Source organism: Suricata suricatta, chromosome 1 (genome assembly GCF_006229205.1).
Source record: "Suricata suricatta isolate VVHF042 chromosome 1, meerkat_22Aug2017_6uvM2_HiC, whole genome shotgun sequence".
Taxonomy (NCBI): Eukaryota; Metazoa; Chordata; class Mammalia; order Carnivora; family Herpestidae; genus Suricata; species Suricata suricatta.
Genome location: NC_043700.1, coordinates 42,251,921 through 42,276,054, shown reverse-complemented (window position 1 = coordinate 42,276,054; position 24,134 = coordinate 42,251,921). Strand labels below are relative to the sequence as shown.

The following is a 24,134-nucleotide window of genomic DNA, read 5'->3' as shown; positions in this document are numbered from 1 at the left end:
CGGCATGCACTTACAGGACGCCCCCCCCCACAGAGACGTCTGGGTGTGGCTGCAGGGGGTCTCCTTTGGTTCCCACCACTAAAGACCAACTCCTGCCTTCTGAGAGCAGCAAAGGAACACAAAAATATAAGTCACGACCTTTCTTGAACTCCTGTTTTGTCGTGTTTTCCAGGGGGCACAGCAACTGTATTAGGACCGGATGGGACATTTAGATTTAAACCATCTTGGGGTGGGGTTGGGGAGGTGCATCCCACAAGGGCTGCGCTTGGGCCAGGCTCGGTTGGCTGGCAGAGCGCTGATGCGGAGCGCTGATGTGGAGCATGTGCGCCAGCAGGGCAGCGGCTGAGCGCAGGGCGGGCGGCTTGACACTGGGGCTCCCACCTGTATCAAGAGCGTGCTGCAGCACGGTGTCCACGATGACCTCGGGGCACCGGATAGGGCCTCCTTGGTACCAAATGCAACCAAACCAGAAAAATGACTGGAGACCTGGTCCCCGCAGATGCCCTTGTCCTGTGAGGGAGTCCAACTCACAGGCCATTTCAGATTTTGCCTCTTGGCTTTGCTCATGGTTACAGAATTCTGCAAGAAGCCCTCTGTACGCACAACAGCAGGTGACACTTGGACAGGTTCACAGGGCCGGGGCCCCCGACTGCTCCTGCAGGTTAGGGTGCCCGACTTGTTCGGAGACTGGGCACGTGTCACACAGCAGGTGCATCCTCCTCCCCCCTCACACCGGGCAAGCACTGGGCCAAAGTGCCTGAGGCCCAGCTGGGATCCTCCAGGCCAACCGAGGGGACCCATTGCTTCAGCAGCCCCTGTCTAAACTGGGAGACAGACAACACCCCCTAGTGTGCATTTGGAAACAATTTTCAAGTTTTTATTTTTTCTCAGCTTCTGGAACTAGACCAAACGAAAACCCACCGCACCAAACAGAGACTCTAACAAACAGTGCAGCATTGTTCTGGTGTCCGTAAAGGCTTGTGCTGTTGGGGCACCAGCTTCGTCCTGGGGGCACCGATCCAGGCTTGCTGGGCCCCTCAGGGCCTCGGGGAGGTAGAAGACTCGACCGCAGGCCGCTCTTTCTTCTTGTGTTGGAGCCCCAGGGCCCGGGCCACCAGCCTCCTAGCCACTGCTGTATTTGTCTGTGGTCTCACCTTTGCCAGACGCAGGAGCTCTAAAAGGAAAGCCCCATGGGGCAAGGACTTGAATTCAAGGCTGTGGCCATCACTCCTTCCAGTGACAGCAGACTAGAGGCCATCTGAGCCAACCTCTAAGGCCCACGAGATGCCCATGGGGTCCTCACCTAATCCTGCTGCGTCTGCACCTTCCCTGTCTCTCCGTCTGGGGGAAGTGAGGGGCAGAGGATGGGTTAATCTTATACCCCTCCCTGAACTGTAGAACCTTCTGAGAGGGAAGTCAAGTCAGGTGGGACACCTGGAGCTCTGGGACTGACAGGTTATTTACTGTCCCCAAGTCTGGGGCAAAGACTACACAGGCCACAAGATGACTGGATAGCCTCACAGGCCTCTTCTGGGCCAGTTTTGCCAGCCACTGCTTTGCAGCCTCAGAAAACCAGCCTCTAAATGCCTCCATCACGCTTTCTGGAAGAAGAGGAGGTGTCATTTACTTGGCAGCTTCTATGTGCCCCCCACTGCTCTAGGCAGGTCTGCCAGGCTCTTTTATTCACTCCTCCAGTCCACCCTGCACAATCTGCTTATTTTACAGAGAAAGGAACCAACTCACAGACATTAGGTGACTTGCTCAAGGTCAACTTAAACAGGTGACAGAAGAGGGAACGTACCCAGGGCTGACCCCAAAATCCAAGTTCTTTTAACCCAATATAAAATATAGTTGCCATGACCCAACGGGAAAAACCAAGCTTTTCCCTGAACAGCGCCCAGAAGAGGTGTGCACAGGAGGGTGCGCCCAGCACAGAGCAGCTGACAAACAGCTCTCCCTACAAGGGCCCTTCTTCCCTAGGCACCCCCAGCCCCCAGGGTGGGGAAGGAGCGCCCTTTTGGCCACTGTACCCCCAGGGGTGCTCGGGCAGAGAGCTGCCGACCGAGGAATGAATCGGAGGGAAGGCCCCACGCTGCCCAACCACACTCATACAGCCTTGCGATCAGCACACAGCCAGCCTCCGTACTTGGCCTCTGCAAGGCTTTCAGCTTTGACTGCTTGGTTCCCTGCGTGAGGGGCCGGATCTTGAGCACAGAGAAATCCTTGGTCAGGGCTTCAGCGGCTATGGAAAGAAAACAGATGTGAAGCCATCGCTCTTCCTCCTGGTGAGGCCCCCTCAGGGCCAAGGAATGCATGTATCACCCCAACCTGATAGAGCTGCTTTGTGCGCCCATTTAAAGCCTGGGGACAGGGCTGCCCTGACACCACTCTGACTGGCCAAGAGACTACCACCATCTGTCCACCTCATGCCCCAGTGCCCTGCAGGCCTGCACGGGCACCTGTGCCGGGCTACCTTCCACACTCTACCGTGGGCAGGTCAGGAGCCACACCAACCAGCCACAGCAGGAAAGGCAGGCGCCCACCTTCTACAGCCCAGGAGCTTCAAATAAACTCTACCCTTCCCCCAACTCACAACCCTCCTGGGCGCATGCCCTCACAGCCTTGAGTTGTGCAAAGCTTGTCAGACTCAGTGTGTCAGAGCCGGCAGGGGCTTCAGGTCCAAGTCACCCTTTATGCACGAGGAAACTGAGGCCAGGACGTGATGTACTCATCGCACACACCTTGGCAGAGCCCAGAAGGCAGCCATGGCCATGCCTCACCCAGTGCCCATTCTTGCCACCACACCCTGTGGCCATGCTCCCTGCCTCCCCTTCAGTCAGGGCCTTCTGCGGGGCGGCCCCAGAAACACCTCAAGCTCTCCTGAGAATGGGGCTTGCACCAGCTATGGCTTCTCCCAGCTCTGGTGTTCAGAAGCTCATGGTTATAAAAAGCCTGGCCAATGAGGCCCAGGGACTTGAGAAATACACCCAAAGTGAGCAGCAGTGTGGCAGGGGCAGCTTGGGAAAGTGGCTCAGAGGGAGCAGGAGCCCGGAGTTACAGCCAGGAGGCGGCTGACATTCCCAGATCCGCATCCCAGACCACTGACATTCTGAGACCTCAGTCTCCCATCTGTAAGATAGAAGTAATCTGACCTACGTCTTGAGGCTACAATGGAAACCGAGTAAAAATGCATCTGTTTGAACCATATGAAATTATCCGTACTATAATGCTTTTCACCTATGATAAAAGCACTTGCGTAGGATTTAGTACATGGAAGCCCCACAGGCTCTGCCTGAGACATGTACTCAGTAAATGTCACAGAACCTGCAGCCTCTGGCCTGAAGGCACCACCAGGAACAGGAGAACGTATGGGCTGCCTGGCCCGGAGCCTGCTCTGCTGCCTCTGAGCTTCTAGATTAGGCAGGCCGGGAGCAGGCCCTGGCGGTCCACTCGCGCGGCTTAGCCTGCACCCTGACACAGGGGAGCCTTCCCTTGTCGCTGGCAGGCAGAGCGAGAGTCACGCCCACCGTGGAGCCACGTTACCTGAGGCCAGGCAGGGAAAGACACCAAGCGCGTGCGTGTCATCGACCCACTGAATCTTGAGTCCCTTCTCTCTGTGCCAGGGAAGAGGAGACAGAGTGAGTACAAAAGTAAGGGGCAAAACCTTTTCTGAGAAAGGAGTCCTCTCCTGCCTCCAATCCTCCAACACTATGAGCCCAACACAAGTTCCAATCTCCCCTGGGAAGGAGACTGCCCTTTGCAGCAAACTTTCTCTGAAAACCATATGGCTGCCTTAAGAGAGACAAATACCACCCGTGCTGATCAGGTAGGTCCCAGATTCCTAGAATGCAGAAAGCCAGGACTCAAAGAGCACAGTGCCAAGGGTACAGATGGCTCCACACAGGAACCAGTGCATCAAGGCCAAGGCTGGAGATAAAAGGGTTTATGCCCTAGGGATAGGGGACAGAACCTAAAATAAGCACATCAGTGTTACTGGCCCTAATCACCTTACTTCCTACTGCTCAAGAAAGCCACACTGAGTGTGGGGCCGATGAGAGGCCAAAAGCAGTTCAAGCCCCAGTTTCTCTGTGGGCGCTGTGCACACTGGCTGAGAAGGTCACAGGTGGCCATGGTTTGGCCATACCTTTAGGGAACAAGAGCAGATGAGCACCTTTTGCCCCACCAAACTACCCCCCATTCCTCAGGCACAGGTGCAGGCAAAGGCTCAGGGAGGCAAGGGAGGGCAGTTTCAGAAGCAGTCAGAAGAGGAGGGCCCTAAAGAAAGGGATTTATTAAAGACCCAACGGGAAGGCACCTGGCTGGCTCAGTCAGTGGAGCATGCGATTCTGGATATTGGGGTTGTGGGTTCAAGCCCTGTGTTGGGTACAGAAATTACTTAAAAATAAAATCTTTAAGGGGCGCCTGGGTGGCTCAGTTAGTTAAGCATCCGACTTTGGCTCAGGTCATAATCTCATGGTCCTTGGGTTCAAGCCCCGTGTTAGGCTCTGTGCTGACAGCTCAGAGCCTGGAGCCTGCTTCAAATTCTGTCTCCCTCTCTCTCTGCCCCTCCCTGCTTGCTTGCTATCTCTCTCCCAAAAATAAATATTTTTTTTAAATCTTAAAAAAAAAAAAAAAGATCTAAGCAGGAAAAGAGAAGGGAGACTGGAGGAAAGAGAGGAAAGAGAGAGAGAGAGAGACAAAGGGAGAAAAGACTGGAGCTAGAACCAGGAAATTTGGGAAAGCCAAAGTCTTTTCTTGCAATATATCCTCTTGGCGCCGGTCTCCACCCCGACTCTGCCCGAGCGCATGCAAGTCCAGCTCACTGCAGAAACCGTTCCTGCACGGAAATGGCCTGCAGTCCACTGACTGAGTGAGGCTGGGACGTGGGGCAAGGGGAGGCAGTGGGCTGCCTGTGTCATGCTCCTGACAGAGAGCCTAGCTCCCAGCATGCACGTGGGGGGGCGGGGCAGGATGGAGAGCTGCTGCCACGTCCTGACAGGACCAGATCTAGGGCCGCTGAATGGGTCCATCACCGAAAAATCAGCTCTCCTCTTCCATACCGTCACAGGCCAGGAGCGTGAAGTCCAGAACAACTACATCCACTTTCTGCCTTTCTTTCCAGATAGCTAAACGCTGGGGCAGGGCAGGCAAGTGTCCCCAACAACAAAGCGATGTTCTAGCTTCTCTCCGGAGGCCTGCACCCACTTCCCCTGCCGCCCTGCAGCTTCGGGAGCACTCACTGGAACTCGGAAAGTGCTGCCAGCAGATCCTCAGTCTTGAGTGTCGGCTCAAAGTCGTAGATCTCCACCACGTGAGCAAAATCCTTCTCTCCAGGCAGCTCCTCCATGAAGGAGGACGTGTCCATGTGGATCTTCTCTACCTGAATCTCCTTCTCAGTCAGGTTGTCTGTTATCTGGGAGAGATCATGCCCTTTAGCAAGGGGAGCTCTGACACACAGGGCTCCAAACACCTGCTGTCAAAACCACACACAGCCCTCCAGGCTCCTGGGCCGATGGGGAGGTGAGCACCTAAAGTGGCCTCCCACAGAAACCATGCCCAGCAAGTCTGGGAAAGGCGGCAGAATGGGCTAGAAGATGGGGAGGTGGGAGTTCTAGGGAAGGTAGCTTTTATAGAGTCTTTGTTAGGTAACTGGCATTCATATGCAGTATGTTTCATGGACTCCTGAAAACTGTATTCTATATATACCCTCTTTACAGACGGAAATGCTGTAAATCAAAGAGTTAAGTAATTCTACCCGAAGATACACAGTAAGAGACAGAACCGGGCAAGCTCAGGATCCTTGCTCCCCTTAACAGTGTGATGTTATGTCTACCTGATCTCTACCCTTCATCTATAGTGCAGTCATAAAAGATGCCTCCCCTCCCAACTGAACACCAGAGCCAGTCCCAGAGGCAGACACACACACAGTTCTAAGAAATGAGATTTGTAAGACAAAGCTTCAGGCACAAGAATCATTCTTATGACCAAGGTCTGGAGTCCTTTACGAAGCAATTCCACATACATCCTATCTGTTACCTTGCGAAGCATGTATTATTATTTGTTTCTCAGATGAGAAAACTGAGATTTAGAAAAACAAAACGACTTGCTGGTAGAAGTGCTTGTCAACAGCTCCTACACCGTTGCACGCCTGACCTCACATCCTGAGCCTCATCCCTTCCACCTGTCAGGCCCAACTCCTTCAGGCAAGGCCCAGTGCTCCTCCCCTACTTCTCCTAAGGGACTCCTATAACCCAGCACCCAGCCCTGCTCAGCCAGCACCCCAGTCCCCCGCCCCTCCTCACCAGGACCCTCCGTCCCCATCCACCCTTGACCACACCCACCTCGCTTCCGCCCTCCCTTTTCCGGGCTTAAGAGCCTCATCACCTCCTGCAGCAGCTCACTGTAATCATCCTCGGGGCAGCTGCCAGGCCCCAACTCTTCCATCTCTTCCTCTTCCTCTTCTGCAGGGCTCTTCGGCTCACTTCCGTTCCCCTCTTCAGAGTCCAGCCTCAGACTGGACCCAAGCCGTGTGGCCATCTCCAACCCGTCTCCCATCCCGGAGTGGCTCTCAGGCTGTGGGGACTCAATGCCAACTAGGTCCAGTAGCTGTTCATCATCACAGCATTGGTCTGGGCCCTCTAGGGCCTCAGGTGCCTGAGTCGTCAATGCAGGGAGGTCCTGATCAGAGCTGAGGTCCCCAGCACCGACATATCCAGGCTCTTCCAGGAGCCCAGCAGCTGGAGCATCTCCCTGGAGCCCTTGGGTAGAGGGTGATGCCCATTCTTGCCTGCGCCGTACTCGGGGCACATACAAAGCCTGGTCTGGTTTGCGTCCACGATGCCACCGGCCAGCCCGTGTCGCTCGAGGACCAGCAGGTGCTCCTTGGTTTGAGGTGGGCCAAGGTCCTCGGGACTTGCTAGGCTGGGAGGCAGGAGGGTGGCAGGGGCCGGACAGTCCATCTGAACTGGGTAACCTGGAGCAGGAGGTGATCAGAGCTGTGGTTAGGCCCCAAGGAAAATGGTTTACTGCAGCTACCTGCCATTCAGGCATGGGGCTCTCGGGTCAGCATTAGGCCAAAACCCAAGCCAAATAACCCCTGAAAATGCCATAGGAAGGCAATGTAGTGGAGGCTGACTGCCAACTTAGAAGCCCAAAGCGACCAGCTCTCCCTCTAGTGTTACAAACGAGTAGAGATAGCTGAATCTTCAGTTATACACTAAATGAAATAAGTACTGCATTTAGGAACTTCGTTGTTAGGAAAACATGTAACTTTAAACACCAGGATCGTAGTCACTATGGTAAGATCCTGCGAAACACACGGTAACAGAAATGTGTGAAACTCAAGTGTGTTTCCCACATTCCATGGCCTCTGAAGGCAGACACTCTCACTGCTTAAACTGCTCTATTTTTCTCTCTTTCTCTCAAGCAGAGAGCTGAGTTTGCCAAATGAATTCTGCAAAATTTAATGCCCACTCACTCCACTGCTGAAGCAAAAGGCAGCACGGACTTTAAGCAGCTGAGGTGGGGACAGAGGCAGCAGCCTAGGGCCCTGCCGGCTCTATTTTCTGTCCACCTCCCCCACCCACCCACCCCACCGAGGGCCCTCCATAGCACTAAGATACACACCTGATATCCAAGTGACAGATGACTGTCCTTCTCCTCCAGCCCTCCCCAACAGAGAAGCTGCTCAGAAGATCAAAATTCTCTGCTGTCCTGTGGATCAGGTACCGGAGGCGACTGGAGAGCGGGGGGAAAAGAAGTACCCTGGGAAGGGACAGGAATGAGTGCTGAGCAGGGGCTCCAGGAGCTCCAAGGCCTGACCCCCCCACCTCCCACCCCAGGTCCCTGCCCAGTTTACGGAGGTTAGACACTAGGCTCCCTCTGCCCCTTGTGTCCCTGGCCACCTGCAGAGGACTTGGGCACAGAGGTTTTCACAGGCACTTACTGGTACTTACTCCATTCCTGCGCTGGAACCCTTCAATCTCTGGGCGATGATCAGAATTACACAAGAAAAATGTGGCTGGGAGAGGCTAGTGAGCAGGTTACTAAACCCAAAGGTGCAGATCAGAGGCAGGTAGGAACCAGCTACTTGGGAAAGGGGCACGGGCAGCTCTGGGTGAAGCCGCCCTCCCTGCACAGGCAGCGCCCTCCACCACCCACTCCAGCTTACTTTGACAGCTGCTTCTGCAGCAAGAAGCGGTCCAGCTCCTCCTGGATGCGGTGCACAAAGTCATTCTCGGCGGAGGAGAGGAAGACGCCGTCCAAACAAAGAAGGGCCAGGGTGACAGGTGGGAGAGCCTGTGGGGCAAACGGAGACGGTGGGATCAGATCACAGACCCCGGCCCCACCCACAACGCCGCAGCGTCGGTGCTCAAAAGGTTTTAGAGGCCACCGCGGCCAAGGTCTCTCCTCCAAGTGAGGAGGAGCCAGGCTCCGAGGCGGGGACGGACGTGCCCAGGGAGGAGTCTCCTGGTTCTCATGGGACGCGCACCCCTGCACAGGAGCCCCACGCCGCGCCTCCCTTTCCCTGGGGCAGGCCCGCCGCTCTCACGCCCGGATAACCCGCGTGGCGTGCTCGGCGGGCGCGACCGGCCCTCCCAGGCCACGAGAGAGAGGCCCTAAAGGCGCAGGGCCAGCCCGGGGTGACTGTCCGCCCCCAGGCCCAGCAGCCGCACTCACCGCCCCGCCGGTCGCCGCAGCTCTGAGGGCCCCCGGAAGCCCGCGCGCGCCCCGGAGCGCCCAAGTACCAGCAGGCCTCCGCGGAGTCACAGCGCCACCGCGCGGCCCGGGGGAGGCATCGCAGAGATGGCCGAAGGGCGTGTTGTGGGTTTTTTTTTTTTTTTTTTTTGCCGGTTAGAGCACACTGTCTCCTAGGATTAATTAAGTTCAGCAACCACTTTTGAGTGGTCCCTATGTTCTAGCTTCCTATGAGCTAGTTTGTCCGGCTCCTTGCTCCCCTCCCTAGGGACCATAAGGAGGAAGGAAGTTTCTGGGCACCTAGTATTTTACTGCCTATTGCCCATCACTGACCTTTCTTTTGCCCTCATTCATGGAATGTGCAAAGTAGTCCTGCTGACACCAAGAGGTGACTGACAAGGCCTTGTGGGTAACTGGGCGAGGTAGCAACTAACATGGCCATCAAATTATACTCCCCTGCTACATCCAGAAGTAACTCAACACCCACCTTAATTGGGGCTTGAAATTCTTGCTGTCAGACAGCTCCTGGGATGGGCTACTATACTCTAAGAGATCAGAGTCAAAATCTTCCTATTTCCTGAAAGGTGTTGAAATGTAAGCCCCTGATCATCCTGAATCCAGAAGCTCAGAGCAAAGCAGATCCCTGAGCTAGCAACACATAAGACCTGGTTTTTAATAGAGAAGGGACAGTCTGAATGTACCTGGCAGTATGATTGTGCAAGGTCATGGGGACAGTGTGCCACAAAGGGGGGGGGGGGAATTAAAAAAAAGAATTAAAAAAACATAAGATGGTTTTGGAGAAGAGGTGTGGGAAAAATAGAGAAAAATTAAAATGCATTTTGTTTTCTCACTTTTCTCAGAGTATTTCTTTAAAAGATGGTGTTATTATATCACATTTACAAAAACTATCTTTCTAGATAGTTTGAAAAATAAAAAGGACCTAGGACAAAGATAAAACCCAGTGCAGGGAGAGCTCAAGGGAGCCAAGCCTTTGTTGTGAGGAGCCTCTGAAGGCCGGGTCCCCTGCCCCCAGTCTGAGGGGCCATCCATCCTCTCAGGAAGCAGAGGATAGAAGAGAGGGTGGCAGGAAGAACAAGAGACATCCGTTTGGTTTCTGACCCCACAGGCCCTACCCACACCCCACACAGGCTTAAAAGAAGTGGGAACAGGTCTGCAGAGAATGCTGAGTGACCACATGATGGCACTGTTTCTCCGACCAGAGTTCCTTGACTGGCCCATGGAAGACTGGAAAGCAAGCCCACAGCCACCACTACTGGTCAGATCTGAACTAGGAGAAAATGACTGGTGACTCAGAAAACAAAGGCCCAACTTTCTCAACAAAGCGACTGTCTCTCCCCAAAATAGAGGGACAAATCAAAAACTCAGGAAACAAGCCATGCCCCCACCTCTTTAGAGGGTCCACAGTACAGATGTTCAACACACTGAGACAGTAAAAACAAAGCTCATAGAGAACAGGCTGCCCCTGAACGTTGTACCATACCCGCTTCAGGTAGCTGAGGGGCTGAACAGAAAATAAGGTGTCAGCATGCAGGCCCCCACCATGGGTGGAGGTTATGAAGGGACGGATGCCCAGACCAGTGTGGAAGGAAATCAAGATGTATCTACTGACACTATTTTGGGACAAGATCAGGTGAGGATAAAATGGTTCTCTATTAGTCAGAGGTGAGTAAACAGAAAAAAAAAAAAGGACAAAAGATACACAAAATTCTACAGGATAAAAATAAAGGAAAAGAATATAGTAGGAAAAAGAGCATGGAGGGTAAGAGTATATTAGAAGATCATCTTGAGAAAAGAGAATAAAATTGCAGTTAATAACTGCTGTATGTTTCCAAGGAAATCAAAGAAAGCCTGATTTCCCAGTCACAATGGATAAACCAAGAGGCTGAGATGAAAGAGAACCGTCAGAGCCACAGATGTAAAGGAGGCAATCATGTTCGTCACTGGAGTGGCGAAAACTAGAGCCAACTAAGCAGCGACGCTGCTGAGTAAATGCTGGTGGAAAAGAAGATTACTATTTACTGTTTAACGAGTGCATATAAACTGCACTTGTTAGATCCTTACAGCAGCCCTTTCAGATGGAGATTGTTACCCTATTGTAGAAGAATCAGCTGCAGTTTAGCCAAGGACACCCAGCTACTAAGTGCACAGGTGGAACTCCCTCAAATCTAGAGCTAGCCTGACTGCCCTACGCATGCTCCTCCACACCACAGGATCAAGGTTCTCCATGTCTGGAATGTCATTAAAATTGTCGATGGCCAGTGGCCAGATGCAAAAATCAGGAGGTAAATAAATTAGTTGAATCTTATCCATTGGAGAAGCATGCTAGTATGTGTTATAGAATTTTACCCAAACAAGAGGTATGACTGAAAGATTATGAAAAAAATCATTCATGCAGGGGACGTGGGGTTACAAACAGTCCCTCCCATCTGAAGAGATGGACCTAGAGTCCCATGCCGCCATAGTGTTCTCTTTGTGCTTAAGGTTAAAAGTAAGAATATCAAGTTTATGGGGCACCTGGGTGGCTCGGTTGGTTAAGCATCGACTTTTGGTTTTGGCAGGGGCCATAATCTCATGGTTCCGGGGTTCAAGCCCCATTTGGGGCTCTGCGCTGGCGGAATGGAGCCTGCTTGAGACTCTCCCTCTCTGCCCCTCCCCTGCTCAGTCTCTCTCTCTCTCAAAATAAATAAACTTTAAAAAATATATATCAAGTTTATCATTATTATCGAAAGTCCTTGTGATGTCTGCATGGTTTGGCATATTAGAGAATCTAACACATTAGGTGCTGATTCCAATTTAAAAAGTGAAATGGATCTCAGACTTATAGTTTTTTTAAATATATTTATTACATTTACATACTTTTGAGAGGCAGAGAGCAAATGGAGAAAGAGCAGAGAGAAGAGACCCAGAATCGGAAGCAGGCTCCAGGCTCTGAGCTGTCAGCGCAGAGCCCGATGTGGGGCTCAAACTCATGAACTGTGAGATCATGACCTGAGTTGAAGTCAGATGCTCAACCGACTGAGCCACTGAAGCACCCCACAGACTTTTTAAATGGGTAGATGTAAGGATCAGAAGAACAATGGCAAAAGAAATATAGATAAAATTAAACTTCCCTAAAACTTGCAGTCCATTAACAAATTCATGAGACTGGCAGAATATGACATTCCTCAAAGAACTCACAACTGTCTTCATGTTAATGCTTTGCTAGAGGCAAAAAGCAACTCAGCTGGACAATATCTGGGCCTCCAGGATCCTGTAAACCTTCTTTAGCATACCATAATCCTTTTGGAAACTTCTTTGTCTTTTTCCCCACTACCACCAACCAAGGTCATTCATTTGATATGCTTTAAAAAGTTAGGACTTACAGAGGGGCATCTAGGTGACTCAGTTGGTTAAGCATCCAACTCTTGACTTTGGCTCAGGTTATGATCTCATGGTTCATGAGTTAGAGCGCCATGTGGGGCTCTACACTGGCAGCCTGGAGCCTTCCTGGGATTCTCTCTCTCTCCTCTCTCTCCTCTCTCTGCCCCTCCCCAACTTGTGCATGTTCTCTCTCTCAAAATAAATAAATAAACATCATTTAAATTTAGAAATTATGGAATATAGAGTAAACATACTTCTCCCTAGTCCTTCCACTAAATACAACTAAAAACCCTGAATATTATATATAAAACAAGTATAAGGAGACTAAAAGGTAAGGAGAAGACAGCAGACCAGCTAGGGACCTCAGGATTCAAGGAAAAACAAAGTGGTAAATTTCCTAGGTTGTTTTATTTTACGCCTCAAATTCCCAGACTGGGAGCTTAAAGAGGCCAGCAACCCAGAAACATCAAAAGACACAAACAAAACAATAAGAAAACAAAAACTTGATGAATGCCTTTTTTTTCTCTCTACCAAAACAGCCAAGCTAGCAAGAAAGAATACTTTGAGACAATAACTGTTCTACCCCAGCCAAACATTCTCCTCACTCAAACCCCAAATAGTAACCTAGATTGTCACTTATACCATCTTGTGATAATGTGCCACAACCTTCCCACCAAGATAAGGTCAGAGAAGGCCCAGTAAGGAATTGGGACTTTCATGCCTTCCAGGTGTAATCAATCCTGGACACTTCCTGCAGCATCAGTGAGACCACTAGAGAACCTAATTTCCACCCCTGCCCAGCAGTAAAAAAGGCACCCTCCTCCTCACCCTCCCCACTGGAGCGCTGTCATAGGCCTAGTGGACAGTAGGACTTTCATCACCACCCAGAAATAGAGAGGCCACCCCGCCCCCACTGTGTCAGTGGAAGCCATGTGGGGAGCAGCCAGGCACTTCTGATGAGGGAGCTTGAGGTAAGCTGAGGGCAAAATACAAGTTAGCGCACACCCCCCCCCCACCCCCCCTCACCAGGTGGGATGTGTGTGGTATTCCTCAGGCAGTCCTGGCTGCCCAAGGACAAAGGAAAGGAAAGGAAACAAATGGCCAACTTAAAGAGATCACAGTCATACAGGACATGGGTCTCCATCAGTTTACAAGTATCTTAGTAAATTACAAGAAAAAGGCCATCTTATCAATAGCCTAATGTCCAGAAACCTATCTACTCAGTTCCCTGGAGCCCCAACATCACCCTTCCATAGTGATGTGGGGAACAAAGGCAAGAAGGAAATGGCAGGTAAAATTAAATATCCTTATAACCTGCAGCCCATTGACAGACCCTTGAGGCGGGCAGAATAAAAAGTTTCTCCGGGGAACCCCCTACTGTCCAAATGATAATGCCTCACTAGAGGGGAAACAACCTCAGCTTGACAACAGCAAGGCCTCAGGTATTTGGGGAGTCCTCTTTAGCATATCAAAGACCTCTGGAGGCCTCCCTTTGGCCTTTACCTCCCCAACTTCGTAGTATGTAGTATATAACCAGTCACACTTCACATCCCCAGTGCAACTGCTCTCCTTCCTGCCCATGGGTCCTGTCCCCATGCTTTAATAAAATCATCTTTTTGGGCCAAAGATGTCTTCAAGAATTCTTTCTTAGCCATTGCTCTGGACCCTGTGAGCCCCCCATCACCCCAAAATTTCATCATTTCTACCTCTTTCAACCAGGAAAGTATCCCGGAGGCCTCCTGGGAACCCAGACCCAGCAGTAATGAGGAGCCCCCACCTCAGGTGTAAAGGAGGGTGAGTAGGGCACCTGGATTTTAACCGCCACCTGGCAGTAAGAGGGAATGCCCCCATGCTGGAGTGGTGTCAGAAAAAGACAGTTAAAACAGAGATATAATTAAGATCCAGGATCTTACAACATAACGTAACACCCAAGATATCCAGAAGTCAATCAGAAATACTTATGATACCAAATATTAGGAAGATCTCAGATTCAGTGAAAAGAGGCAGTCAATTGATACAAACATGAAGATGCCAGAAATGTTACATTATCTGACAAAGGTTTTAAAGTAGCCATGATAGGGGGCACCTGGGTGGCTCAGTTGGTTAAATGTAGGACTTCAGCTCAGGTCAAGATCTCATGGTGCATGAGTTAGAGCCCTGCATCAGGCTCTGTGCTGACAGCTCAGAGCCTGGAGCCTGCTTCTGTGTCTCCCACTCTCTCTGCCTCTCCACTGCTTGCATTCTGTCTCTCTCTCAAAAATAAATAAATAAGTACATATAAAGTAGCTATGATAGAAATGCTTCAACAAGCAATTGTTAACACACTTGAAATAAATGGAAAAAAAATAGTCTCAACTAAGGCACAGAACATGTAAAGAAGAACTAAAAGAAAATTTTAGAATTGAAAAATACAATAAACAAAATAAAATGCTCAGTAGCAGAACGGAAGAGGAAAAGGAAAGAACTTATGAACTAGAAGATAAAACAATAGAAATTACCCAGTCTGAACAACAAAGAATAAACAAATTGAAAACAAAGATGAACAGAGACTAAGTGATCTGTGAGACTTTAACAAAACAATTTTATATTCATTTTATCAGAGTCCTAGAAAGAGAGGAGAAGCAAGGTGACGTGGAAAAAGCCTTCAAAACAATGGCTAAAAACTTTCGAAATTTGGGAAGAAATCCACTGGGAAATTTGGAAACGGTCAATTTACCAAGAATATATAGCAAATTTGAAGATGAAATCAAGACAATCTCAGATAGCTAGAATAGCTAGAAGAAAGAATAGCTAGAAGAAATTCTCTAAACAGAAAGGAAACAATAAAAGAATCTTAGAACTTTGGGAAGGAAAAAAAGCACAGTAAGCAAAAATATAAGTAACACAATAGACTTTCTTTCTCTTCTTGAATCTTCTAAATTGTGCTTGAGGATTAAAACAAAAAGTATAACTAACTAGTGACTCTAAAGGTATGTAGAGGAAGTATTTAAAACAATTTGTTATAAATGGAGGAGGTTAAAAGGACATAAATGGAGGTAAGGTGTTTACATGTTACTCAAATTGGTAAACTGAGAACACCAGAAGACTATGGTAAGTTATGTGATACCCAAAGCAACCATTAAAAAAGCTATATAAAGAGAGACATTTACAAATACTATGGTTAAAAATATATATACAGGTAAATCAAAATGGAATTCTAAAAAATGTTCAAGTAACCTACAGAAATACAAGGAAAAGAAAAGTGAAAAACAAAGAAAACAAACAGAAAACAAATAATAAAATAGCAGACTTAAACCCTAAAATATCACTAATTAACTAAATGTAAATGTTCTAAATACACCAATTTAAAGACAGATTATCAAAGTCAGTTTAAAACCATGATTCAACTATATGCCATCTGCAAGAAGCTTAGTTCAAATATAAAGATAAAAGCAGGTTAAAAGTAAAAGAATGGAAAAAGACCCATCATGCAAACATTGATCAAAGGAGAGCAAGCTGCAGCTATCTTCATTTCAGACAAGGTAGACTTCAGAGGAGAGAAAATTACTTGAGCCAGAGAAGAACGTTATATAATGATAAAAGGGTCAATTTACCAAGAGGACAAGCAATCTTGTATGTGTAAGTCCAAAACAAAAAAACTGCAAAATATGTAAAGCAAAAACACATATAACCAAAAGGAAAATGACAAAGCTCACAATTAGAGATTTTGACATCTCTCTTTCAACGACTGATAGAGTAACTAGACAGAAAAACAGCAAAAATGTAGACTAACTCAGCAATACCATTAATCAACAGAATCTAATCAACATGTTGGGTGCCTGTCTGGCTCAATTGGTGACTCTGGATCTCAGGGCTGTGAGTTCAAGCCCCATGTTAGCCCTCGAGCCTACTTAAAGAAAAACAAATAAATGAAATAAAATAAATAAAACAGCATCTAACCAATATGTATAGAACACTTTACTCAACAACAGCAGAATACACTTCTGTTTTAAGTACCCATGGAAAATTGTCCAAAATAGACCATATCCTAGACCGTAAAACAAACCTCAACAAATTTAAAATAATTTAAATATGTTTTCTGACCATAATGAAATCAAACTAGAAATAAATAATGAAAAGATAGAAAAATCTCAAATGATTTAGAAACTAAGCAACATGTTGCTAATTAATCCATGGGTCTAAAAGGAAATCCTAGGGGAAATTTAAAAGTACACTGAATGGAATAAAAATGAATGAACATATCAAAATTTGTAGAAAACAGGTAAACAGTGCTAAGAAGGAAATTTATAGTACTACATGCATACATTAAGTAAAAAGGAACACTCTCAAGTTAAAAGATAAAGAAGAGCAAAATAAACCCAAAGAAAGTAGAAAAGTGGCACACCTGGCTGGCTCAATCAGTAGAGCATGTTACTCTTGATCTCGGGGTTGTAAGTTCAAGCCCACACTTGGTGTAGAGATTACTTAAAAATAAAATCTTAGGGGCACCTGTATGGTTCTGTCAGCTGAGCCTCAAACTTTGGTTCAGGTCATGATCTCATAGTTTGTGAGTTTGAGCCTCACATTGAGCTCACTCCTACTTTGGATCTTCTGTCTCCCTCTCTCTCTGCTCCTCCTCCACTTACACTCCCTCTCTGTCTCTCTCTCTCTCTCTCAAAAATAAACAAACATGTAAAAAATTGAAAAGTAAAAAATAAAAAAGTAAAATCTTAAAAAAAAGATAAAGTAGAAAGGAAGGAAATATAAAACAAGAGTAGAAATTAATGAAATTGAAAACAGGAAAACAATAGAGAAAATCAATAACCCAAAGTGCTGGTTCTTCGAAAAGATCAATAAGATGACATAAAAAACAGAGAGAGTACATTGATTTACCAACACCAGGAATGAAACAGGAAATAACACCACAGACCCTACAGACATCAAAAGTATTGGAAATATAATAAACAACTTTACACACATACATTTAACAATTTAATGAAAAAAACCCATCCTAAAAAGTTACTTAGTGTACTCCATTCAGATAACCATATTAGAAAGATAAAAAAAAAATTTTAATGGAGAATAGATTAGTTGTTGAAGGGGTTAAAAACAGGCGGTATGGTAGAGGGAGATTGATGGAGGGAAGAGGAAGTGGGTATAACCAAAAAAACTACAGGAAGAATCCTTGTGTTTTATATCTTGACTGTGCTGGTGGATACAGGAACCTACACATGTAATAAAGTTATGTAGAATGAAATAGACATCCACACAAATGCAAATGAGTATAAGCAAGACTGAGAAAGTCTGAATAAGATTGGTGGATTGTATGAATGTTTACTTCCTGGTTGTGATATTGTGGTATACCTTACAAGATGTTACCATGAAAGGAAACTGGGTCAAGAGTACATGGGTTTCTTTGTATTATGTCTTACAACTGCATGTAACTCTACCACTTGCTCAATAAAAATTTGCAATTAATAAAAAATAAAAACCATATATATCAAATATATACATGCTGGTTAAATATTTAACAACTTCTTAAGTATGAGTAAAACCAGGACCAAATGTTCAAAGAAAATAAATTTGCTCAGTCATTTCAAGTTTACCAGAGTTGCTCTCATTTTCTGTAAAATATAGTACATATATAAATAAAATGACAATATTTATAAATTGAAATTTAAAACAATAAAAACTAGATATTTACATTTGTTACTTTCATAAATTCATATAACTTAAAAAGCTAAATAACTATAACAAATATTTTGTGAATAAAAAGCCATTCTCATGAAAAACTACATAAAACTACATGAAGGGGTTCCTGGGTGGCTCAGTCGGTTAAGTGTTCAACTTTGGTTCAGGTCATGATCGCGCGGTTCATGGGTTCAAGCCCTGCATCAGGCTCTATACTGATAGCTAGCTCAGAGCCTGGAGTCTGTCTTCAGATTCTGTGTCTCCCTCTCTCTCGGACCATCCCCTGCTCATGCTCACTCACTCTCTCTCTCTCAAATAAATAAAAACAGTGAAAAAAAAATTTAAAACACTACATGAAATTCAAAGAAAAAACAGAAAAGATTAAAGGAGTTAGGGAAAATATGAAATACAGAGGCTTACATTGTAGATTCAACATATGGATAATTAGTATACCTGAGGAAGAAAACAAAATTATTGGAACAAAAAAAATTAATCTGCAACAATATTTTGTTTAAACAGAGGAAAATATGAAACTACAGATTAAAGTGGTTTACTGTGTTCCAGAAATAAATAAGTGATAGATAGGTAGATAGATGATAGATAGATAGATAGATAGATAGATAGATAGATAGATAGATAGATAGACAAACAATGGCTAATACAGATCATAGTAAAATCATTCTTCTCTGGGCATTGAAAAAAGACAAATCTCATGATTTAGGCAGAACACAAAGAAAAAAATCCAGTGGCTGCAGATTTCCCGAGCAACTCATATGCCAGAAGAAAATGGAACAATATCTGTGGAGGCTTAAAGGGAAGATGTTAGGACCACAAAATTCTATAAGCCATGATGGGAACTGGAAGATGTTTCCAAACTTGCAACGGCTTTGTAGGTCTAACTCTCTCAGAAATTCTGCTGAGGGAAATGGAGTCTAAGGTGGAGACATAGGCAGATACTATTTATAGACAGTTTGTCATGTGTCCTGCAGAGTTTAAGTCTCAAGACTTTTGGAAAATCCAAAAATAACTAAAATTGTATCCTTTAATGACCTAGTCAATTTATTCCAGAATAGACTGCCCGACTGATCTCTTGGATAGCTGCCGGCTAATCACTTTAGTTAGAAAAACAAAATTCTTTCTAGACTGGCATCCTTTTCCCCCTTTCCCTTCTTCTCTTCTTTCTTATATAAATCCTTTGTTGTTGTTGTTGTTGTCCTTTTTTTTTTTTTTTTTGGTCTTTGTTCACTGGTAAGAATCTCACGAGTGTCCTTGGCATACTTGTAAGTTAGTTTTACAACTCACTAGATGGTTTTAAATTACGCTTTTCCCTTCCTGTGAAGCTACTAAAAGACATAATCCAGACAACCAAGAGATGAATAAAAATAAGTGACTCACAGACTGGGACCTTATGAGAGAAAAAGCTTCATGATGAACATTAACTTATTTATTTTTTTCATCTTTTTTAATGTTTTATTTGTTTTTGATACACAGAGAGACAGAGCATGAGACGGGGAGGCGCAGAGAGAGAAGGAGACACAGAACTGGAAGCAGGCTGCAGGCTCTGAGCTAGCTGTCAGCACAGAGCCTGACGCGGGGCTGGAACCCACGAACGTGAGATCTAACATAACTTGTTTAAACATTTAATTAAATGAAATAATCACAGCAAGAAAATGGTATACAAATGTAATTCTTGACAGGAGGGCTACAGAATGTAAAAAAAAAATCTTTTTTTTATCAAAACAGATTAAGACAGGAACCCCAAAATGCATTCTGAAGTATAGAGGAAGGAGGAAGGGTGTATAATTGACAAAGTCAATAAGTACTATTTTTTCCAAGTAACTGGCAGAGGCTAGGGACATTAGTTAATAAATAAAACTGATTGTATAGCAAAATATGACATGGGGGGAAGCCTTAAAAATAGAGAAAAAAGAGGTGATGGAAAGAACACGAAATAAAGCTTTTGTAACAAAACCACAAATGGGATAGATTCAGTTATATTATAACATTGAAGTTGAGTCGAAGAGCAAAATGTCACTCTATATTCTTTACCAAACTCACACCAAGGACAACTGTACACAAATTCATTCAAGGATCTCAGTGAAACAGTCTGAATACCACATGGAACTTAATGGGGAAACACTGAGACGCCACATTCATTTCAGAGCAAACCAGTGATATTCACCAGCGTCTCTTCTGACCATTTTTTCTAGAGGTACTGGCAAAAGTAATTCGAGGAAGGAAAGAAAGAAAACTGGAAAGGTGGGAAATTTGATGAGATCCAATTATCATTGTTTGCAGAATATTTATTTATTTATTTACCAAAAAATCCAAGATCAATGAAGAAACTCTTAATAAGCAAGAACTGTCCCCAGAAATGAAGACCATCTGGAGCAGAGGCAGTGGGAATACTAGCAGAAGGGCAGAGAAAGGCAGGAGTGGGGAAGCTGGGGAGAAGCCAAAGGAAGAAAGGAAGATGCTCTACCTGATTGGCCTCCGTGTGTGCCATCCCTCTGTGGAGGGTCCCCACCCCAGCCCCAATCTCTCCAAAGCTGTTTGTTGTCCCTCGGTTCCCAGGAGACCACCTCAGACTTGCCAGAGTTCTAGCTCCTTTCTTAAAGGGCCAGAGTAACAGGAACCCAGATGGGGAATGGGAGGTGGGGAAGCGAGTCTCACTGGTGGGCTGTGGGGCTCATCTGCTTCTTGCCAGGGATTCCTTACCAGAATGTGATTGCATGTTTTTGTGCACTCACCCAAACCCAGATCCAGATCCATTTTCCCTAGTTCAAGTGCCACCTCACATCAGATCCTATTGTGCAGCAAGACCTAGAAGACAAGAAGGAGAGATAAATATTAAGACTCTGTAAAGGCAGCGGGGTGGGGGTGGGGGGGCTGGCACCTTAATGACTCAGTAAGTTAAGCATCCGATTCCTGATTTCAGCTCAGGTCATGATTTAGCAGACCATGGGTTCGAGACCCATGTCCAGCTCTGCACTGACACTGTGGAGCCTTCTTGGGATTCATTCTCCCTCTCTCTCTCTCTCTCTCTCTCTCTCTCTCTCTCTCTCTCTCTGCCCCTCACTGCTCCGTGCATGCACGTTTTTGCTCATAAAATAAATACACTTTAAAAAATGACTTTTTAATAGGGGAACTTGGGGCCTCAGTTGGTTGAGCATCTGACTTTTGGTTTCGGTTCAGGTCATGATATCATGGTGCATGAAGCACGGTGTAGGAGGGCTCTGAGCTGACAGAGAGGAGCCTGCTTGGGATTCCTTCTCTCCTCCTTCTGCCCCTACTCTGCTCATGCTGTCTCTCTCAAAATAAATAAATAAGCATTAAAAAAAAAGACATTGTAACAGCATAGGAAGTGCCCATGTTCACAAGTTCAGTGAAAACACATGACACAAAATTGATGTTCTGGATTTTTAAAAAGACAACAGAAAAAGAATATTGAAAGAAAACATACTCAAATGTGGGCAGTGGTTGTCCCTGACTGCTTTTATTATGAGCTATTTTCTTCTTTAGACTCCTGCACCTTTTACGCATTTTCTTAAAATATATCTATAGAATATGTATATTTCCATAATATATGTAGAAACATATGCTATTTTTATAAGCAGAGAAGACACACTTATTTTTTTAATCTTCCCAAATCATTCAAAGTAACGCTACATGCAAATATAGCAAAAGTTTTAAAACTTCACTTACCAGACATTTTTAAAACGACCCTCCCTTAATTGCAAAATCCACAGACTTCCAGCTGTTCCCAGGGTAGTCCCCGTGGGCAGGGTCTAATTAACATGAGCTAAGGCATTGGGGGATGCTTTGGCTCAGCGTCCTCATTTATTGGGCTCCTACTGTTGGCCTGGCACTTTCCATGCATTACCCCATGTCATCTCCATTGAAATCCTGGGTGGTGGTTTCACCCACACTTTACAGACATGAAATTGGGACCTCAGCATTCAGAACATGGCCCACCAATGATCTGCTACTAGACAGCAAAGTTAAGACTCAGATCCAGAGGAATGGTCTCAAAGTCTGTGCTCTGACCCCTATTCTAGTAATTTCCCAACACTCACCAGCTGTGGAAGCCTCAGTCCAAATAAATGCCACCTGATGTATTGGTTTGCTCAGGCTGCCATCACAAAATACTTCAGACTGGGTGGCTTCGACACAGAACTCCACCCCCCCTCCACCCCCCCATTCCAGGGGCTGGAAGTCCAAGATCAAGATGCTGGCAGGGCAGATTTCCTCCGAGATCCCTGCTTTTTCACATGGTTGGCCCTCTGTACATGTGCGCACCCTGGTGTTTCTCCCTACGGCCAGATTTCCTCATTTTATAAGGACGTCAGCCATATTGGATTAGGGCCCACCCTAACAGCCTCATGAAATCTCTTCTTTAAAGGCCTTATCTCCAATGAGGTACCGATGCTTAGGCCTTCAATGTATGAATTTTGAGTGAGCACAATTTAGCCCATAATATCTGGACTCTAATGTGTAAATGTGTCCTGTTAGGCCCTGGGAGGCCCAGAACCCAACTCTGCATTCACTCCCTTTATAGGCTCAAGGAAGAATAATTGGGAAATCACTGCTTTTTACAGCTTTGAAAAAAGAAAAAATATCCAAGGAAACTCAGTAAACTAGAATTCCACACATGAGCCATTTCTGTTAAAATACAGATGGAGCCATCAGCTGATTTAATATGAAGACTGCCACATTTTATGTGATATTTTCCTCATCATCCCTCCACACTCCACACTGACCAGAAAAAAATGATTATTTTTTTTCCTCACCCAGTTCTCACACTGCATGGATAGAAAGCACCCTAGGAGGTAGTAAGCTTTGTCCTTATATATGTGTATTCAAAGATAAAATATTAAGTATTTTGGTTTCATAACTAGCATATTAGATATCTGGTGAGTGGATTATTTTTAAACATCTTCCTCCTCTAAACAATAAAAATATTTTTGTTATCACACAGTAATCTATAATAATCACTATTGTCTTGATTCATTCTTTAGCAGTAATTAACATAAAAAATAAATTTTAGCTTAAAGATATTCAAATTTGGTAAAATATTTCATGCATGAAATAAAATTTGCTAACTTACCAAACAAAAATATGCCAAACACTTTGTATTCTTTCACTGTTTTAAAATTTAAGCACAAGTAAAATTTATAATTAAAATGACATAATTACTGTAACTTATGCTGTTTCTTTTGTATTTCTTAAAGTTTATTTATTTATTTTGGAGGGGGAGGGGCAAGAAAGAGAGGGAAAGAGAGAAATCCAAGCAGGTTCCAAGCTGTTAATGAAGAGCTTGATGTGGGGCTTGATCCCAAGAACTGCAAGACCATGACCTGAGCTGAAATCAAGAGTTGGACGCTTAATTGATGGAGCCACCCAGGCACTCCACCTTTTACAATTGCTCTACTATCCTCATTGATTTTGAATCTACTATTTAAACACAGGGGTATGTATGGGGCGCCTGAGTGGCTCAGTCAGTTGGGCGTTAACTTCAGCTCAGATCATGATCTCACAATTCGTGGGTTTGAGCCCTACATGGGGCTCTGTGCTGACAGCTCAGAGCCTGGAGCTTGCTTCAGGGTTCTGTGTTTCCCTCTCTCTCTGCCCCTCCCCCATTTTCATTCTGTCTCTCTTTCTCTCTCAAAAATAGATCAACCTCAAAAAAAATTTTTTTTAACACAGGAGTATGTATTATAATGGTTGTAGACATGAACTGCATCTAAAATGAATTTAAATTCAAACTATTAAGAACTTACTTTCAAACGAATGTGACAGCCCACTGTATCATGGTGAATTCCCTGAATTAGCTTGCAAGTACGTTTGCTAAAAGGTAGTAATAAAGATGTTCCACTTGATGCTTATATAACCACAGTCATTATTTTGAACTTAGAACAATAAATCATTTTTTCAGACAAGCATTTTCTTGCCCACATGATTTAGAATTGCCAGCACATGGTGATAATAAAAAGCAGACTGGGTTTTATTGCTTTGATATTATCTGTAGAAAATGCATCTCCCTAAGCCTGCACCTGGAACAGAGGGCTCCCTCTGCTGGTCCTCACTGGAGTGGAGTCAGGGTGCAGGTTAAGTTGAGAGGAGAAATCAGGAGTTTGAGAGACACGAAATGGTAGAATCAACAGAACTTGCTGGCTCTCCTCTTTCAGTTTCCAAGATACTACAGGTTTCCAATTTCCTGCTTCCACTAGTCACGACTCTTTTTATCTTCTGGGCTCCATTTCTTCTGGCCAATCTCTAAAAGTTAGAATGCCTCAGGGCACCCCCCTGGCTCAAGCTCAAGTTCATTCCTCTCTTGGTTTCACTACCTAAGTAAATGGAGCAGTATCTACCCGACTGCTCAAAGC

General features: G+C 45.6%; 1 protein-coding gene across 1 annotated transcript; it reads right to left on the bottom strand.

Moving 5' to 3' along the window:
* Positions 1-851: 851 nt before the first annotated feature.
* On the bottom strand, positions 852-20,300 carry R3HCC1 (R3H domain and coiled-coil containing 1). The gene is made up of 8 exons (XM_029937726.1): positions 20,231-20,300; positions 8,171-8,298; positions 7,627-7,764; positions 6,385-6,973; positions 5,241-5,413; positions 3,544-3,614; positions 2,147-2,242; positions 852-1,174 (listed from the first exon to the last, which is right to left on the bottom strand). The coding sequence occupies exons 1-8, from the start codon at positions 20,252-20,254 to the stop codon at positions 1,038-1,040; spliced, it is 1,356 nt and encodes a 451-aa protein (XP_029793586.1). The 5' UTR covers positions 20,255-20,300; the 3' UTR covers positions 852-1,037.
* Positions 20,301-24,134: the final 3,834 nt, after the last annotated feature.